General features: G+C 45.1%; 1 protein-coding gene across 1 annotated transcript in view; it reads left to right on the top strand.

Moving 5' to 3' along the window:
* The first annotated feature begins 345 nt into the window (after positions 1-345).
* Positions 346-18,685, top strand: part of LOC112240631 (tyrosine-protein kinase Tec-like) — a 33,747-nt gene continuing 15,407 nt past the window's right edge. The window contains exons 1-5 of the mRNA XM_042329309.1: positions 346-517; positions 5,189-5,383; positions 10,257-10,358; positions 12,640-12,721; positions 13,158-13,286. Of these exons, the coding sequence (XP_042185243.1) occupies positions 5,246-5,383; positions 10,257-10,358; positions 12,640-12,721; positions 13,158-13,286 (451 nt within the window). The 5' untranslated portion in view covers positions 346-517; positions 5,189-5,245. The remainder of the gene's footprint in view (positions 518-5,188; positions 5,384-10,256; positions 10,359-12,639; positions 12,722-13,157; positions 13,287-18,685) is intronic.

The raw sequence follows: 18,685 nt of genomic DNA, 5'->3' as shown, positions 1-18,685 counted from the left end.
CTATGTATAATCGTCTGTCTCTACATTAACTAAGATATTACTTTCAACTATATATATATATATATATATATATATTTATATATATACATATATATATATATATTTTTTTTTTAAATGCATTATTTTTTTATGATGTTATAATAACTTACATTTGCATCTGTCCTAGTATTTTTGTCCGCCATCTTTGTTGAAGAAAGTCTCCAATGTTGGGTCGCATTGCGTCACATTCGTCATGGAAACAACTCGATATGATTGGTCATCGCTCAGCGGTCGCCGCTGGTGATTTGCATAACGTTGGGAAACGTTTACATTTTTTTTCGCCTCCTCCGCGCCGTCCAACGGTTCCGCGTTGGTCTCCGCGTCTCTTCAATTGAAAATGAATGAGAAGTGGCGTTTCACCGCGCGGCACCGTGTGAAATAGTGTACACTAGGGCAGTCTGTGTCGCTTCCTGGTTCTGCTGGTCACATAGTGACAGTCAGTGGAGTCAAGAATATCAGTTCACTCTCGGAAGAAAAGGTAAGAGTCATTTCCTTTATCATATTGGAAATTTAAATTGCGGGTGAAACGACTGGCTACTTTCAGTACAATAAACGAGATGTCGACACAACCGAGAAATGTTTGTCTGAGTTGCGAGAATAGATATGTAGGCTAGTTACCGGGTTTCTGTCTGGAAGGGAACGGAATCGGCTACGGAGATCTACTCAAAGTCCATAGAGAAATCACCACCGCGGCAGGTGTGAGTGCGTGTCTTATCGTACTGTGGGTCGCCTACTGCCTATGTCCGCGCGTAAATTGTTTTATTTGGTCAAAATGTACCACAAATACAAAGTAGTAACATGCCTTTGGACTAGCCTGTAAATGGACTGTATAAAGTAGTGCAGTTAAATAAATAGAAGCGGTCAGCATCGAGACATTAGGAAATAAGTTTGAGGGAGATTCCGTTCACTGAAAGCGCCACACTCACACACGCGTGACCTCGAAGAATTAGATAACTAAATGAATTTGATCCTCTATTGCCATTTCTACCACAATATATGCTTGACCTTATTCCAGAAACCCCACCAGATTCTGAACGTATTCAGACCCCTTCACTTTTCCCACGTTATTACCTTACAGCCGTATTCTAAAATTGATTAAATATGTTTTTTCCCTCAATGAACGCACAATACCCCATAATGACAAAGCGAAAACAGGTTTTTAGACAAAACTGAAATACCTTATTTACATAAGTATTCAGACCCTTTGCGATGAGCTCCGTTGACATGTTTCTGTCTATATAAAAGGTCCCACAGTTGACAGTTCACATCAGAGTAAAAACCAAGCCATGAGGTCGAAGGAATTGTCTGTAGAGCTCCAACATAGGATTGTGTCGAAGCACAAATCTGGGGAAGGGTACCAAAACATTTATTGGGGACCTTCGAAGCTGCGGAACAAAATGGTCTCCATCATTCTTACATGGAAGACGCTTGGAACCATCAAGACTCTCCTTAGATCTAGCCACCTGGCCAAACTGAGCAATCAGGGGAGAAGGGCCTTGGTCAGGGAGGTGACAAAGACCCCGATGGTCACTTTGACAGAGTTCCTCTGATAGAGATAGGAGAACTTTTTAGGACAACCATCTCTGCAGCACACCACCAATCAGGCCTTTATGGTAGAGTGGCCAGACGGAAGCCACTCCTCAGTAGAATTCACATGACAGCCCGTTTGGAGTTTGCCAAAAGGCTCCTAAAAGACCCAAGAAGACTCGAGGCTGCAATCGCCGCCAAAGGTGCTTCAACAAAATACTGAGTAAAGGGTCTGAATACTTATGTAAATTAGATTTAATTAAAAAATATATATAAATTAGCAATAAATCAACAGAATTTTGCTTTGTTATTATGGGGTTTTGTGTGTAAATTTTAGGGAACAATTTAATACAATTTAGAACATTGCTGTAATGTAAGAAATGTAGAAAATGTCAAGGGGACTGAATACTTTCCGAATGTAGTGTAATGTATTTAAAGCCAACAGGATGTTCCATTCCCCTGAAAACAAACTAAAAGGATCTATACACACACACACACACACACTGTCACGCATGAGTAGGCCAGCATGCAGTACAGTGTATTCTCAGAGGGACTGATTAACTTTGTTTCAGATGCACCTGTTGCGTGCGTGTGTGTGTGTGTGTGTGTGTGTATGAATGAATGACATTTGGCAACCCGGGATTGATTGAAACATTAAAAACATTTTAAAAATTCACAATTTATTTATTACCCTTATTTTTACCAGGTAAGTTGACTGAGAACACGTTCTCATTTACAGCAACAACCTGGGGAATAGTTACAACGGAGAGGGGATGAATGAGCCAATAGTAAACTGGGGATGATTAGGTGACCATTATGGTATGAGGGCCAGATTGGGAATTTAGCCAGGACACCCCTACTCTTACAATAAGTGCCATGGGATCTTTAGTGACCACAGAGAGTCAGGACACCCGTTTAACATCCCATCTGAAAGATTGCACCCTAGACAGGGCAATATCCCCAATCACTTCCCTGGGGCATTAGGATATATATATATATATATATATATATATTTTTCCCCGACCAGAGTAAAGAGTTCCTCCTACTGGAGCAACACCACTTCCAGCAGCATCTGGTTTCCCATCCAGGGCCAGGACCAACCCAAGACCAAACTGACCAGGACCAACCCTGCTTAGGCAAGCCAGCAGTGGTATGCTGTGATAATTATTGGTGTGCAGTGCGCACCACATGAAGATAAATCAATACATAATAGTAAATATTGTTATCCAAGGAATAATTATTTACCTAGAGCAGTAAAAATATATATATATATATATTTAAATGCATCCAGAAAAAGTAAGTGTTTGAATGAAGTGTTTGGCACAAAGAGAACCTCCAAGTGTGAGACAGGCCTACATTCAATCTATGTACATGCGTACCATTTGCTATATAGGAGCTAAAATATTTGTGTAATTTAATTATAGTTTGCCTACTTTTTCCATATCTTGTTACATTACATTATAATGGATTAAAATAATATATTTTTGTTAAATATCCTGATCAATACCCAAAAAATGACAAAGCAAAAACACGTTTCCAGAAATGTTTGCAAATGTAAAAAATAAAAATATGAAATATCACATTTACGTAAGTATTCCGACCCTTTACTCGGTACTTTGTTGAAGCATCTTTGGCAGCGATTACAGCCTTGAATATTGGGTATGACGCTACAAGCTTGGCACATCTGTATTTTTTATTTTTTTTTACCCCCTTTTTCTCCCCAATTTCATGGTATCCAATTGTTAGTAGTTACTATCTTGTCTCATCGCTACAACTCCCGTACTGCTCGGGAGCGACGAAGGTCAGAATCCATGCGTCTTCCGAAACACAACCCAACCAAGCTGCACTGCTTCTTAACACAACGCGTCTCCAACCCGGAAGCCAGCCGCACCAATGTGTTGGAGGAAACACAGTGAACCTGGCGACCTGGTTAGCGTGCACAGCGCCCGGCCCGCCACAGGAGTCTCTAGTGCGCGATGAGACAAGGATATCCCTACCGGCCAAACCCTCCCTAACCCGGACGACGCTAGGCCAATTGTGCGTCGCCCCATGGACCTCCCGGTCGCTCCCGGCTGCGACAGAACCTGGGATCGAACCCAGAGTCTCTGGTGGCACAGGCACACCTGTATTTGGGGAGTTTCTCAGATTCTTCTTTGCAGATCCTCTCAAGCCACTCCAGTGTTGTCTTGACTGTGTTCATATGATCGCCCCAATCTAAGGTCCTGAGTGCTCTGGAGCAGGCTTTCATCAAGGATCTCTCTGTACTTTGCTCCATTCGTCTTTACCTTGATTCTGACTAGTCTCCCAGTTCCTACCGCTGAAAAACATCCCCACAGCATGATGCTGCCACCACCATGCTTCACCGTAGTGATGCTGCCATCACCATGCTTCACCTTATGGATGGTGCCAGGTTTCCTTCAGACGTGACGCTTGCCATTCAGGCCAAAGAGTTCAATCTTGGTTTCATCAGACCAGAGAATCTTGTTTCTCACGGTCTGAGTCATTTAGGAGCCTTTTGGCAAACTTCCAGCGGGCTGTCATGTGCCTTTTACCGAGGAGTGGCTTCCGTCTGGCCACTCTACCATAAAGGCCTGATTGGTGGAGTGCTGCAGAGATGGTTATCCTTCTGGAAGGTTCTCCCATCACCACACAGGAACTCTGGAGCTCTGTTAGAGTGACCATCTGGTTCTTGGTCACCTTCCTGACCAAGGCCTTTCTGCCCTGATTGCTCAGTTTTGCCGGGCAGCCAGCTCTAGGAAGAGTCTTGGTGGTTCCAAACTTCTTCCATTTAAGAATGATGGAGGCTACTGTGTTATGGGGACCTTCAATGCTGCGTAAATGTTTTGGTACCCTTCCCCAGATCTGTGCCTCGACACAATCCTGTCTCGGAGCTCTACAGACGATTCCTTTGACCTCATGTCAACTGTGGGTCCTTATACAGACGGGTATGTGCCTTTCCAAATCATGTCCAATCAATTGAATTTACCACAGGTGGACTCCAATCAATTTGTAGAAACATCTCAAGGATGATCAATGGAAACAGGATGCACCTGAGCTCAATTTTGTTGTACATTTTTAATAAATGTGCAAACATTTCTATAAAAAAACAAACAATGTGGACAAAGTCAAGGGGTCTGAATACTTTCCGAAGTAGGTGTCATGTAAAGAATTTATTGATCTATTGAGAAGAGAGGACTTCTACTGAATGTACCATTTTATCAGATGACTTCAAAGCTGATATCACAACCTACCAAAGGGCAAAGTACCTGGGGTTGTTTTCAATCAGATTTAAGCACCTTCATATAGTAGCATTTTGACAACGCGCTTGTATTCTATTCTACTATTTTCTATTCTATTCTACTATTTTCTATTCTACTATTTTCTATTCTATTCTACTATTTTCTATTCTACTATTTTCTATTCTACTATATTCTATTCTATTCTACTATATTCTATTCTATTCTACTCTTTTCTATTCTATTCTACTATATTCTATTATATTATATTCTATTCTACTATTTTCTATTATATTCTATTTTCTATTATATTCTATTCTATTCTACTATTTTCTATTCTATTTTCTATTCTATTCTTTTCTACTATTTTCTATTATATTCTCCAGTCCGGGTGGGTCCAGTGAGTGTTCGATGGCAGAGTGGAGGGAGTGGGCGGGTCCAAGATGAGTGCTGACACGCTATTGGAGGAGACCCTGATCAAGCGGTCTCAGCAGAAGAGGTTGACGTCACCACTGAACTACAAGGAGAGAGTGTTCGTCCTCACCAAGACCAAGCTCACATACTATGAGTTCAGAGCAGAGGTGAGTGTTCGTCCTCACCAAGACCAAGCTCACATACTATGAGTTCAGAGCAGAGGTGAGACTGGCAGACACATACCTTTCCCTGTACGATGGAGGCATGGTTATGTATGGACTGCTCCTATATCCTTTATCTCTCCTATCAGACTGCTCCTATATCCTTTATCTCTCCTATCAGACTGCTCCTATATCTTTTAGGTCTCCTGTCTGACTGGGTCCATTTCCTTTAGGTCTCCTGTTTGACTGGGCCCATTTCCTTTTAGGTCTCGTGTCTGACTGGGCCCATATCCTGTTAGTCAAACTAGTTTATTTCTTGTTCCTTTTCTACATATGTAGTGTTTTTGAAATGAACACCCATTTGATAACTTGTGTGAATGTGACCAGGTGTGGCTATACACATACACCTCTCTCCTGTCCAAAACCTCACCGTGTTCTGTCTCTCTCCTGTCCAAAACCTCACAGTGTTCTGTCTCTCTCCTGTCCAAAACCTCACAGTGTTCTGTCTCTCTCCTGTCCAAAACCTCAGTGTTCTGTCTCTCTCCTGTCCAAAACCTCACAGTGTTCTGTCTCTCTCCTGTCCAAAACCTCACAGTGTTCTGTCTCTCTCCTGTCCAAAACCTCACAGTGTTCTGTCTCTCTCCTGTCCAAAACCTCACAGTGTTCTGTCTCTCTCCTGTCCAAAACCTCACAGTGTTCTGTCTCTCTCCTGTCCAAAACCTCACAGTGTTCTGTCTCTCTCCTGTCCAAAACCTCACAGTGTTCTGTCTCTCTCCTGTCCAAAACCTCAGTGTTCTGTCTCTCTCCTGTCCAAAACTTCAGTGTTCTGTCTCTCTCCTGTCCAAAACCTCACCGTGTTCTGTCTCTCTCCTGTCCAAAACCTCACTGTGTTCTGTCTCTCTCCTGTCCAAAACCTCACTGTGTTCTGTCTCTCTCCTGTCCAAAACCTCACTGTGTTCTGTCTCTCTCCTGTCCAAAACCTCACTGTGTTCTGTCTCTCTCCTGTCCAAAACCTCAGTGTTCTGTCTCTCTCCTGTCCAAAACCTCACTGTGTTCTGTCTCTCTCCTGTCCAAAACCTCACTGTGTTCTGTCTCTCTCCTGTCCAAAACCTCACTGTGTTCTGTCTCTCTGTCTCTCTCCTGTCCAAAACCTCACTGTGTTCTGTCTCTCTGTCTCTCTCCTGTCCAAAACCTCACTGTGTTCTGTCTCTCTGTCTCTCTCCTGTCCAAAACCTCACTGTGTTCTGTCTCTCTGTCTCTCTCCTGTCCAAAACCTCACTGTGTTCTGTCTCTCTGTCTCTCTCCTGTCCAAAACCTCACTGTGTTCTGTCTCTCTGTCTCTCTCCTGTCCAAAACCTCACTGTGTTCTGTCTCTCTCCTGTCCAAAACCTCACTGTGTTCTGTCTCTCTGTCTCTCTCCTGTCCAAAACCTCACTGTGTTCTGTCTCTCTCCTGTCCAAAACCTCACTGTGTTCTGTCTCTCTCCTGTCCAAAACCTCACTGTGTTCTGTCTCTCTCCTGTCCAAAACCTCACCGTGTTCTGTCTCTCTCCTGTCCAAAACCTCACTGTGTTCTGTCTCTCTGTCTCTCTCCTGTCCAAAACCTCACAGTGTTCTGTCTCTCTCCTGTCCAAAACCTCACAGTGTTCTGTCTCTCTCCTGTCCAAAACCTCAGTGTTCTGTCTCTCTCCTGTCCAAAACCTCAGTGTTCTGTCTCTCTCCTGTCCAAAACCTCAGTGTTCTGTCTCTCTCCTGTCCAAAACTTCAGTGTTCTGTCTCTCTCCTGTCCAAAACCTCAGTGTTCTGTCTCTCTCCTGTCCAAAACCTCAGTGTTCTGTCTCTCTCCTGTCCAAAACCTCAGTGTTCTGTCTCTCTCCTGTCCAAAACCTCACTGTGTTCTGTCTCTCTCCTGTCCAAAACCTCACTGTGTTCTGTCTCTCTGTCTCTCTCCTGTCCAAAACCTCACTGTGTTCTGTCTCTCTGTCTCTCTCCTGTCCAAAACCTCACTGTGTTCTGTCTCTCTGTCTCTCTCCTGTCCAAAACCTCACTGTGTTCTGTCTCTCTGTCTCTCTCCTGTCCAAAACCTCACTGTGTTCTGTCTCTCTGTCTCTCTCCTGTCCAAAACCTCACTGTGTTCTGTCTCTCTGTCTCTCTCCTGTCCAAAACCTCACTGTGTTCTGTCTCTCTGTCTCTCTCCTGTCCAAAACCTCACTGTGTTCTGTCTCTCTGTCTCTCTCCTGTCCAAAACCTCACTGTGTTCTGTCCAAAACCTCACTGTGTTCTGTCTCTCTCCTGTCCAAAACCTCACTGTGTTCTGTCTCTCTCCTGTCCAAAACCTCACTGTGTTCTGTCTCTCTCCTGTCCAAAACCTCACTGTGTTCTGTCTCTCTCCTGTCCAAAACCTCACTGTGTTCTGTCTCTCTCCTGTCCAAAACCTCACTGTGTTCTGTCTCCTGTCTCACAGTGTCTCCTGTCCACTGTGTTCTGTCTGTCTCTCTCCTGTCCAAAACCTCACTGTGTTCTGTCTCTCTCCTGTCCAAAACCTCAGTGTTCTGTCTCTCTCCTGTCCAAAACCTCACTGTGTTCTGTCTCTCCTGTCCAAAACCTCACTGTGTTCTGTCTCTCTCCTGTCCAAAACCTCACTGTGTTCTGTCTTCTCCTGTCCAAAACCTCACTGTGTTCTGTCTCTCTCCTGTCCAAAACCTCACTGTGTTCTGTCTCTCTGTCTCTCTCCTGTCCAAAACCTCACTGTGTTCTGTCTCTCTCTCTCTCCTGTCCAAAACCTCACTGTGTTCTGTCTCTCTCCTGTCCAAAACCTCACTGTGTTCTGTCTCTCTGTCTCTCTCCTGTCCAAAACCTCACTGTGTTCTGTCTCTCTGTCTCTCTCCTGTCCAAAACCTCACTGTGTTCTGTCTCTCTGTCTCTCTCCTGTCCAAAACCTCACTGTGTTCTGTCTCTCTGTCTCTCTCCTGTCCAAAACCTCACTGTGTTCTGTCTCTCTGTCTCTCTCCTGTCCAAAACCTCACTGTGTTCTGTCTCTCTCCTGTCCAAAACCTCACTGTGTTCTGTCTCTCTCCTGTCCAAAACCTCACTGTGTTCTGTCTCTCTCTCCAAAACCTCACTGTGTTCTGTCTCTCTCCTGTCCAAAACCTCACTGTGTTCTGTCTCTCTCTGTCTCTCTCCTGTCCAAAACCTCACTGTGTTCTGTCTCTCTCCTGTCCAAAACCTCACTGTGTTCTGTGTCCAAAACCTCTGTCTCTCTCCTGTCCAAAACCTCACTGTGTTCTGTCTCTCTGTCTCTCTCCTGTCCAAAACCTCACTGTGTTCTGTCTCTCTCCTGTCCAAAACCTCACCGTGTTCTGTCTCTCTCCTGTCCAAAACCTCACTGTGTTCTGTCTCTCTCTCTCTCCTGTCCAAAACCTCACCGTGTTCTGTCTCTCTCCTGTCCAAAACCTCACTGTGTTCTGTCTCTCTCCTGTCCAAAACCTCACTGTGTTCTGTCTCTCTCCTGTCCAAAACCTCACTGTGTTCTGTCTCTCTGTCTCTCTCCTGTCCAAAACCTCACTGTGTTCTGTCTCTCTGTCTCTCTCCTGTCCAAAACCTCACTGTGTTCTGTCTCTCTGTCTCTCTCCTGTCCAAAACCTCACTGTGTTCTGTCTCTCTGTCTCTCTCCTGTCCAAAACCTCACTGTGTTCTGTCTCTCTGTCTCTCTCCTGTCCAAAACCTCACTGTGTTCTGTCTCTCTGTCTCTCTCCTGTCCAAAACCTCACTGTGTTCTGTCTCTCTGTCTCTCTCCTGTCCAAAACCTCACTGTGTTCTGTCTCTCTGTCTGTGTTCTCTCCTGTCCAAAACCTCACTGTGTTCTGTCTCTCTGTCTCTCTCCTGTCCAAAACCTCACTGTGTTCTGTCTCTCTGTCTCTCTCCTGTCCAAAACCTCACTGTGTTCTGTCTCTCTGTCTCTCTCCTGTCCAAAACCTCACTGTGTTCTGTCTCGTGTTCTCTCTCCTGTCCAAAACCTCACTGTGTTCTGTCTCTCTGTCTCTCTCTGTCCAAAACCTCTGTGTTCTGTCTCTCTCCTGTCCAAAACCTCACCTGTGTCTCTCTCTGTCCAAAACCTCACCGTGTTCTCTCTCCTGTCCAAAACCTCACCGTGTTCTGTCTCTCTCCTGTCCAAAACCTCACTGTGTTCTGTTCTGTCTCTCTCCTGTCCAAAACCTCACTGTGTTCTGTCTCTCTCCTGTCCAAAACCTCACTGTGTTCTGTCTCTCTCCTGTCCAAAACCTCACTGTGTTCTGTCTCTCTCCTGTCCAAAACCTCACTGTGTTCTGTCTCTCTGTCTCTCTCCTGTCCAAAACCTCACTGTGTTCTGTCTTCTGTCTCTCTCCTGTCCAAAACCTCACTGTGTTCTGTCTCTCTGTCTCTCTCCTGTCCAAAACCTCACTGTGTTCTGTCTCTGTCTCTCTCCTGTCCAAAACCTCACTGTGTTCTGTCTCTCTCTCTCTCCTGTCCAAAACCTCACTGTGTTCTGTCTCTCTGTCTCTCTCCTGTCCAAAACCTCACTGTGTTCTGTCTCTCTGTCTCTCTCCTGTCCAAAACCTCACTGTGTTCTGTCCTCTCCTGTCCAAAACCTCACTGTGTTCTGTCTCTCTCTCTCCTGTCCAAAACCTCACTGTGTTCTGTCTCTCTGTCTCTCTCCTGTCCAAAACCTCACCGTGTTCTGTCTCTCTCCTGTCCAAAACCTCACTGTGTTCTGTCTCTCTGTCTCTCTCCTGTCCAAAACCTCACCGTGTTCTGTCTCTCTCCTGTCCAAAACCTCACTGTGTTCTGTCTCTCTCCTGTCCAAAACCTCAGTGTTCTGTCTCTCTGTTCATTGTTCACAGAAGAAGTTTAAGAAGGGGTCCATCGACCTGCAGAAAGTTAGGTGTGTGGAGATCGTGAAGAATGACGGAGTCATACCCTGTCAGAACAAATATCCCTTCCAGGTGAGGTGTTACATATACAGACAGTATGATGGGTAGACCCCCCTCTACTAGGTGGTGTTACATATACAGCCAGTATGATGGGTAGACCCCCCTCTACTAGGTGGTGTTACATATACAGCCAGTATGATGGGTAGACCCCCCTCTACTAGGTGGTGTTACATATACAGCCAGTATGATGGGTAGAACCCCCCTCTACTAGGTGGTGTTACATATACAGCCAGTATGATGGGTAGACCCCCCTCTACTGGGTGGTGTTACATATACAGCCAGTATGATGGGTAGACCCCCCTCTACTAGGTGGTGTTACATATACAGCCAGTATGATGGGTAGACCCCCCTCTACTAGGTGGTGTTACATATACAGCCAGTATGATGGGTAGACCCCCCTCTACTAGGTGGTGTTACATATACAGCCAGTATGATGGGTAGACCCCCCTCTACTAGGTGGTGTTACATATACAGCCAGTATGATGGGTAGACCCCCCTCTACTAGGTGGTGTGTTAGTGTACAGTGTTAATGGTGGCCTCTTCCCCCCTCCTCCTCTACTAGGTGGTGTGTTAGTGTAGTGTTAATGGTGCCCCCCTCTACTAGGTGGTGTGTTAGTGTACAGTGTTAATGGTTGCCTCCCCTCCCCCTCCTCTACTAGGTGGTGTGTTAGTGTATAGTGTTAATGGTGTGCCCCCCTCCTAGGTGGTGTGTTAGTGTACAGTGTTAATGGTGCCCCCCTCTCTACTAGGTGGTGTGTTAGTGTATAGTGTTAATGGTGTGCCACCCCCTCCTCCTAGGTGGTGTGTTAGTGTATAGTGTTAATGGTGTGCCCCCTCCTAGGTGGTGTGTTAGTGTACAGTGTTAATGGTGCCCCCCTCTCTACTAGGTGGTGTGTTAGTGTATAGTGTTAATGGTGTGCCACCCCTCCTCCTAGGTGGTGTGTTAGTGTACAGTGTTAATGGTGTGCCCCCCTCCTAGGTGGTGTGTTAGTGTATAGTGTTAATGGTGTGCCCCCCTCCTAGGTGGTGTGTTAGTGTACAGTGTTAATGGTGTGCCCCCCTCCTAGGTGGTGTGTTAGTGTATAGTGTTAATGGTGTGCCCCCCTCCTAGGTGGTGTGTTAGTGTACAGTGTTAATGGTGCCCCCCTCCTAGGTGGTGTGTTAGTGTAGTGTTAATGGTGCCCCCCTCCTAGGTGGTGTGTTAGTGTAGTGTTAATGGTGTGCCCCCCTCCTAGGTGGTGTGTTAGTGTACAGTGTTAATGGTGTGCCCCCCTCCTAGGTGGTGTGTTAGTGTATAGTGTTAATGGTGTGCCCCCCTCCTAGGTGGTGTGTTAGTGTATAGTGTTAATGGTGTGCCCCCCTCCTAGGTGGTGTGTTAGTGTACAGTGTTAATGGTGTGCCCCCCTCCTAGGTGGTGTGTTAGTGTATAGTGTTAATGGTGTGCCCCCCCTCCTAGGTGGTGTGTTAGTGTATAGTGTTAATGGTGTGCCCCCCTCCTAGGTGGTGTGTTAGTGTACAGTGTTAATGGTGCCCCCCTCCTAGGTGGTGTGTTAGTGTAGTGTTAATGGTGCCCCCCTCCTAGGTGGTGTGTTAGTGTAGTGTTAATGGTGTGCCCCCTCTCTACTAGGTGGTGTGTTAGTGTACAGTGTTAATGGTGTGCCCCCTCTACTAGGTGGTGTGTTAGTGTACAGTGTTAATGGTGCCCCCCTCCTAGGTGGTGTGTTAGTGTATAGTGTTAATGGTGTGCCCCCCCTCCTAGGTGGTGTGTTAGTGTATAGTGTTAATGGTGTGCCCCCCTCCTAGGTGGTGTGTTAGTGTATAGTGTTAATGGTGCCCCCCTCTGTACTAGGTGGTGTGTTAGTGTACAGTGTTAATGGTGTGCCCCCCCCCTCCTAGGTGGTGTGTTAGTGTACAGTGTTAATGGTGTGCCACCCCCCTCTACTAGGTGGTGTGTTAGTGTACAGTGTTAATGGTGCCCCCCTCCTAGGTGGTGTGTTAGTGTATAGTGTTAATGGTGTGCCCCCCTCCTAGGTGGTGTGTTAGTGTATAGTGTTAATGGTGTGCCCCCCTCCTAGGTGGTGTGTTAGTGTATAGTGTTAATGGTGTGCCCCCCCTCCTAGGTGGTGTGATAGTGTTAATGGTGTGCCCCCCTCCTAGGTGGTGTGTTAGTGTATAGTGTTAATGGTGTGCCCCCCTCCTAGGTGGTGTGTTAGTGTATAGTGTTAATGGTGTGCCCCCCTCCTAGGTGGTGTGTTAGTGTATAGTGTTAATGGTGTGCCCCCCCCCCTCCTAGGTGGTGTATGACACAAGCACCCTCTATGTATTTGCTCCCAGCTATGAGAGTAGGAGGACCTGGGTCCAAAACATTAAGGAAGGTCAGTGACTAGCCATATATATATTTTTTATCATCTAGTTATTGTATCCTATGCTATGCTGTAAACTCTATAGCTGTTGTTGTCCCAGCATACAGATGTAGAATCTTAATTTGAGCCAGTTTGCTGCAGCAGGGAAATGATGTGGATTATCATTAATCAACATTGTTTTGTAGGGGTCGATTTTTTTTTTGTTTTGTTAGGGCAAAGCAAGTCTTGCATCTTTTTAAAGTAGAAATCACGACGCTTTTAGGTTTTCTTTTCTATAAAGAATTGTAAAACCTCGAATACTATAAAAGTAGTGCAGGAAAATTGTCAGTAACAAGAGTGATCAAATTAAGATCCTACATCTGTAGGTAGGTGTATGTTGTTTTTATCAGGTAATCTGATTAACCAGATGTTTTTCCTATCTCTTGTGTTAATGTTGGATGTATTTCAGAGGTAAGGGACAACTCTGTGATCGTTGCTAAGTTCCATCCTCAGTTCTGGATGGAAGGCGTGTGGCTGTGTTGTCGTCAGGCAGAGAAACTGGCCCCGGGCTGTGAGGAGTACAACCTGTTTGGAGACCGTGAGATCTATCCCCTCTCTATCCTGTCTTCTCATTTTTTATAATTTTTTTTACCTTTATTTAACTAGGCAAGTCAGTTAAGAACAAATTCTTATTTTCAATGACGCCCTAGGAACAGTGGGTTAACTGCTTGTTCAGGGGCAGAACGACAGATTTGTACCATCCAAACTATGAAATAACACATATGGAATCATGTAGACGTCCTCCTTTCAAAGATAATTCATAATGGTTTAAACACTGTTTCCCATGCTTGTTCAATGAACCATAAACAAGTCATAAACATGCACCTGTGGAACGGTCATTAAGACACTAACAGCTTACAGACGGTAGGCAATTAAGGTCACAGTTATGAAAACTTAGGACACTAAAGAGGACTTTCTACTGACTATGAAAAACACCAAAAGAAAGATGCCCAGGGTCCCTGCTCATCTGAGTGAATGTGCCTTAGGCATGCTGCAAGGAGGCATGATGCAGATGTGGCCAGGGCAATAAATTGCAATGTCTGTACTGTGAGACGTCTAAGACAGCGCTACAGTTGTAAGGCAGGTCATCACCAGACATCACCGGCATTAATGTCACCTCTGGGCAAAAACCCACCGTCGCTGGACCAGACTGGCAAAAAGTGCTCTTCACTGACGAGTCACGGTTTTGTCTCACCAGGGGTGATGGTCGGATTCGCGTTTATCGTCGAAGGAATGAGCGTTACACCGAGGCCTGTACTCTGGAGCGGGATCGATTTGGAGGTGGAGGGTCCGTCATGGTCTGGGGTGGTGTGTCTAGGCATCATCGGACTGAGCTTGTTGTCATTGCAGGCAATCTCAATGCTGTACGTTATAGGGAAGACATCCTCCTCCCTCATGTGGTACCCTTCCTGCAGGCTCATCCTGACATGACCATCCAGCATGACAATGCCACCAGCCGTACTGCTCGTTCTGAGCATGATTTCCTGCAAGACAGGACTGTCAGTGTTCTGCCATAGCCAGCGAAGAGCTTGGATCTCAATCCCATTGAGCACGTCTGGGATCTGTAGGATTGGAGGGTAAGGGCTAGGGCCATTCCTCCCAGAAATGTCTGGGATCTTGCAGGTGCCTTGGTGGAAGAGTGGGGTAACATCTCACAGCAAGAACGGGCAAATCTGGTGCAGTCCATGAGGAGGAGATGCACTGCAGTACTTAATGCAGCTGGTGGCCACACCAGATACTGACTGTTACTTTTTACTTTGAACCCCCCTTTGTTCAGGGACACATTATTCCATTTATGTTAGTCACATGTTTGTGGAACTTGTTCAGTTTATATCGCAGTTGTTGAAACTTATGTTCATACAAATATTTCCACATGTTAAGTTTGCTGAAAATAAACGCAGTTGACAGTGAGAGGATGTTTATTTTGCTGAGTGTAGTAACAAAAAAAGTATTAAAACAAATCTAAATATATTTGAGATTCTTCAAAGTAGCCACCCTTTGCCTTGATGACAGCTTTCCACACTCTTGGAATTCTCTCAACCAGCTTTACCTGGAATGCTTTCCCAACAGACTTGAAGGAGTTCCCACATATGCTGAGCACTTTTTGGCTGCTTTTCTTCACTCTGCGATCCTACTCATCCCAAACCATCTCAATTAGATTGAGGTCGGGTGATTATGGAGGCCAGGTCATCTGATGCAGCACTCCATCACTCTCCTTCTTGGTCAAATAGCCCTTACACAGCCTGGAGGTGTGTTGCATCATTGTCCTGTTGAAAAACAAATAATAGTCCCACTAAGCACAAACCAGATGGGATGGCGTATCGCTGCAGAATGCTGTGAGGTTAGAGGTCGACCGACTTATAATTCTTCAACGCCGATTGCTGCTGGCAAACGCAGTAAAGTGCTGTTTGAACGAATGCTTACGAGCCTGCTGCTGCCTACCACCGCTCAGTCAGACTGCTCTATCAAATCATAGACTTAATTATAATATAATAAACACAGAAATACGAGCCTTTGGTCATTAATATGGTAAAATCCGGACACTATCATTTCGAAAACAGAATGTTTATTCTTTCAGTGAAATACGGAACCGTTCCGTATTTTATCTAACGGGTGGCATCCATCAGTCTAAATATTGCTGTTACATTGCACAACCTTCAATGTTATTTCATAATAATGTAAAATTCTGGCAAATAAGTTCACAGTTCACAACGAGCCAGGCGGCCCAGATTGTTGCGTATACCCTGACTCTGCTTGCACTGAACGCAAGAGAAGTGACACAATTTCCCTAGTTTAATATTGCCAACTAAATTCATTTTATTTAAACTAAATATGCAGATTAAAAAAAATATACTTCTGTGTATTGATTTTAAGAAAGGCACTGATGCTTATGGTTAGATACATTCGTGCAACGATTGTGCTTTTTTCACGAATGCGCTTTTGTTAAAACATCACCCGTTTGGCGAAGTAGGCTGTGATTCAATGATAAATTAACAGGCACCGCATTGATTATATGCAACGCAGGACAAGCTCGTTAACTACACATGGTTGATGATATTACTAGGTGATTATGTGAAGATTGATTGTTCTTTTTTATAAGATACGTTTAATGCTAGCTAGCAACTTACCATGGCTCCTTGCAGTCACAAGGTCCTTTTGATGCTGCACTCGCGTAACAGGTGGTCAACCTGCCACAGTCTCCTCGTGGATTGCAATGTAATCGGCCATAATTGGCATCCAGAAAGGCAGATTACCGATTTGTTATGAAAACTTGAAATCGGCCCTAATTAATCGGCCATGCCACCAGCAAAGCACCCCCACAAGAGCAGTGATACTAGCTAGAGCAGTGATACTAGCAAGAACAGTGATACTAGCTAGAGCAGTGATACTAGCTAGAGCAGTGATACTAGCAAGAACAGTGATACTAGCTAGAACAGTGATACTAGCTAGAGCAGTGATACTAGCAAGAACAGTGATACCAGCAAGAGCAGTGATACTGTGATACTAGCAAGAACAGTGATACTAGCAAGAACAGTGATACTAGCTAGAGCAGTGATACTAGCAAGAACAGTGATACCAGCAAGAGCAGTGATACTGTGATACTAGCAAGAGCAGTGATACTAGCTAGAGCAGTGATACCAGCAAGAACAGTGATACCAGCAAGAGCAGTGATACTGTGATACTAGCAAGAACAGTGATACTAGCTAGAGCAGTGATACCAGCAAGAACAGTGATACCAGCAAGAGCAGTGATACTGTGATACTAGCTAGAGCAGTGATACCAGCTAGAACAGTGATACCAGCAAGAGCAGTGATACTGTGATACCAGCAAGAACAGTGATACCAGCAAGAGCAGTGATACTGTGATACTAGCAAGAGCAGTGATACCAGCAAGAACAGTGATACCAGCAAGAGCAGTGATACTGTGATACCAGCAAGAACAGTGATACCAGCAAGAGCAGTGATACTGTGATACTAGCAAGAACAGTGATACTAGCTAGAGCAGTGATACCAGCTAGAGCAGTGATACCAGCTAGAGCAGTGATACTAGCTAGAGCAGTGATACTAGCAAGAACAGTGATACTAGCAAGAACAGTGATACCAGCAAGAGCAGTGATACTGTGATACTAGCTAGAGCAGTGATACTGTGATACTAGCTAGAGCAGTGATACTGTGATACTAGCTAGAGCCGTGATCCTGTGATACTAGCAAGAACAGTGATACCAGCAAGAGCAGTGATACCAGCAAGAGCAGTGATACCAGCAAGAGCAGTGGTCCTGTGATACCAGCAAGAGCAGTGATACCAGCTAGAGCAGTGATACCAGCAAGAGCAGTGATACCAGCAAGAGCAGTGGTCCTGTGATACCAGCAAGAGCAGTGATACCAGCTAGAGCAGTGATACCAAGAGCAGTGATACCAGCAAGAGCAGTGATACCAGCAAGAGCAGTGATACCAGCAAGAGCAGTGATACCAGTAAGAGCAGTGATACCAGCAAGAGCAGTGATACCAGCAAGAGCAGTGATACCAGCAAGAGCAGTGATACCAGCAAGAGCAGTGATACCAGCAAGAGCAGTGATACCAGCAAGAGCAGTGATACCAGCAAGAGCAGTGATACCAGCAAGAGCAGTGATACCAGCTAGAGCAGTGATACTGTGATACTAGCAAGAGCAGTGATACTGTGATACTAGCAAGAGCAGTGATACCGGCAATGATACCGGCAAGAGCCGTGATCCTGTGATACTAGCAAGAGCCGTGATACTGTGATACTAGCAAGAGCAGTGATACTGTGATACTAGCAAGAGCAGTGATCCAGTGATACCAGCAAGAGCAGTGATACTGTGATACTAGCAAGAGCAGTGATACCAGCAAGAACAGTGATACTAGCAAGAACAGTGATACTAGCAAGAACAGTGATACTAGCAAGAACAGTGATACTAGCAAGAGCAGTGATACCAGCTAGAGCAGTGATACCAGCTAGAGCAGTGATACCAGCTAGAGCAGTGATACCAGCAAGAGCAGTGATACTAGCAAGAGCAGTGATACCAGCAAGAGCAGTGATACTAGCTAGAGCAGTGATACTAGCAAGAGCAGTGATACCAGCAAGAGCAGTGATACTAGCTAGAGCAGTGATACTAGCAAGAGCAGTGATACCAGCAAGAACAGTGATACCAGCTAGAGCAGTGATCCTGTGATACTAGCTAGAGCAGTGAAATCAAATCAAATTTTATTTGTCACATACACATGGTTAGCAGATGTTAATGCGAGTGTAGCGAAATGCTTGTGCTTCTAGTTCCGACAATGCAGTAATAACCAACAAGTAATCTAACTAACAATTCCAAAACTACTGTCTTATACACAGTGTAAGGGGATAAAGAATATGTACATAAGGATATATGAATGAGTGATGGTACAGAGCAGCATAGGCAAGATACCAGCAAGAGCAGTGATACTGTGATACCAGCAAGAGCAGTGATCCTGTGATACTAGCAAGAGCAGTGATCCTGTGATACCAGCAAGAGCAGTGATACTGTGATACCAGCAAGAGCAGTGATACTGTGATACTAGCAAGAGCAGTGATCCTGTGATACTAGCTAGAGCAGTGATCCAGTGATACTAGCTAGAGCAGTGATACCAGCAAGAGCAGTGATACTAGCAAGAACAGTGATACTGTGATACTAGCTAGAGCAGTGATCCTGTGATACTAGCAAGAGCAGTGATCCTGTGATACTAGCAAGAGCCGTGATACCAGCAAGAGCAGTGATCCAGTGATACTAGCTAGAGCAGTGATACCAGCAAGAGCAGTGATACTGTGATACTAGCTAGAGCAGTGATCCTGTGATACTAGCAAGAGCAGTGATACCAGCAAGAGCAGTGATACTGTGATACTAGCAAGAGCAGTGATCCTGTGATACTAGCAAGATCAGTGATACTAGCTAGA

Source organism: Oncorhynchus tshawytscha, linkage group LG10 (genome assembly GCF_018296145.1).
Source record: "Oncorhynchus tshawytscha isolate Ot180627B linkage group LG10, Otsh_v2.0, whole genome shotgun sequence".
Classification (NCBI taxonomy): Eukaryota; Metazoa; Chordata; class Actinopteri; order Salmoniformes; family Salmonidae; genus Oncorhynchus; species Oncorhynchus tshawytscha.
The sequence above is the reverse complement of the archived record's forward strand: the minus strand, read 5'-3'. Positions and strand labels throughout refer to the sequence as shown.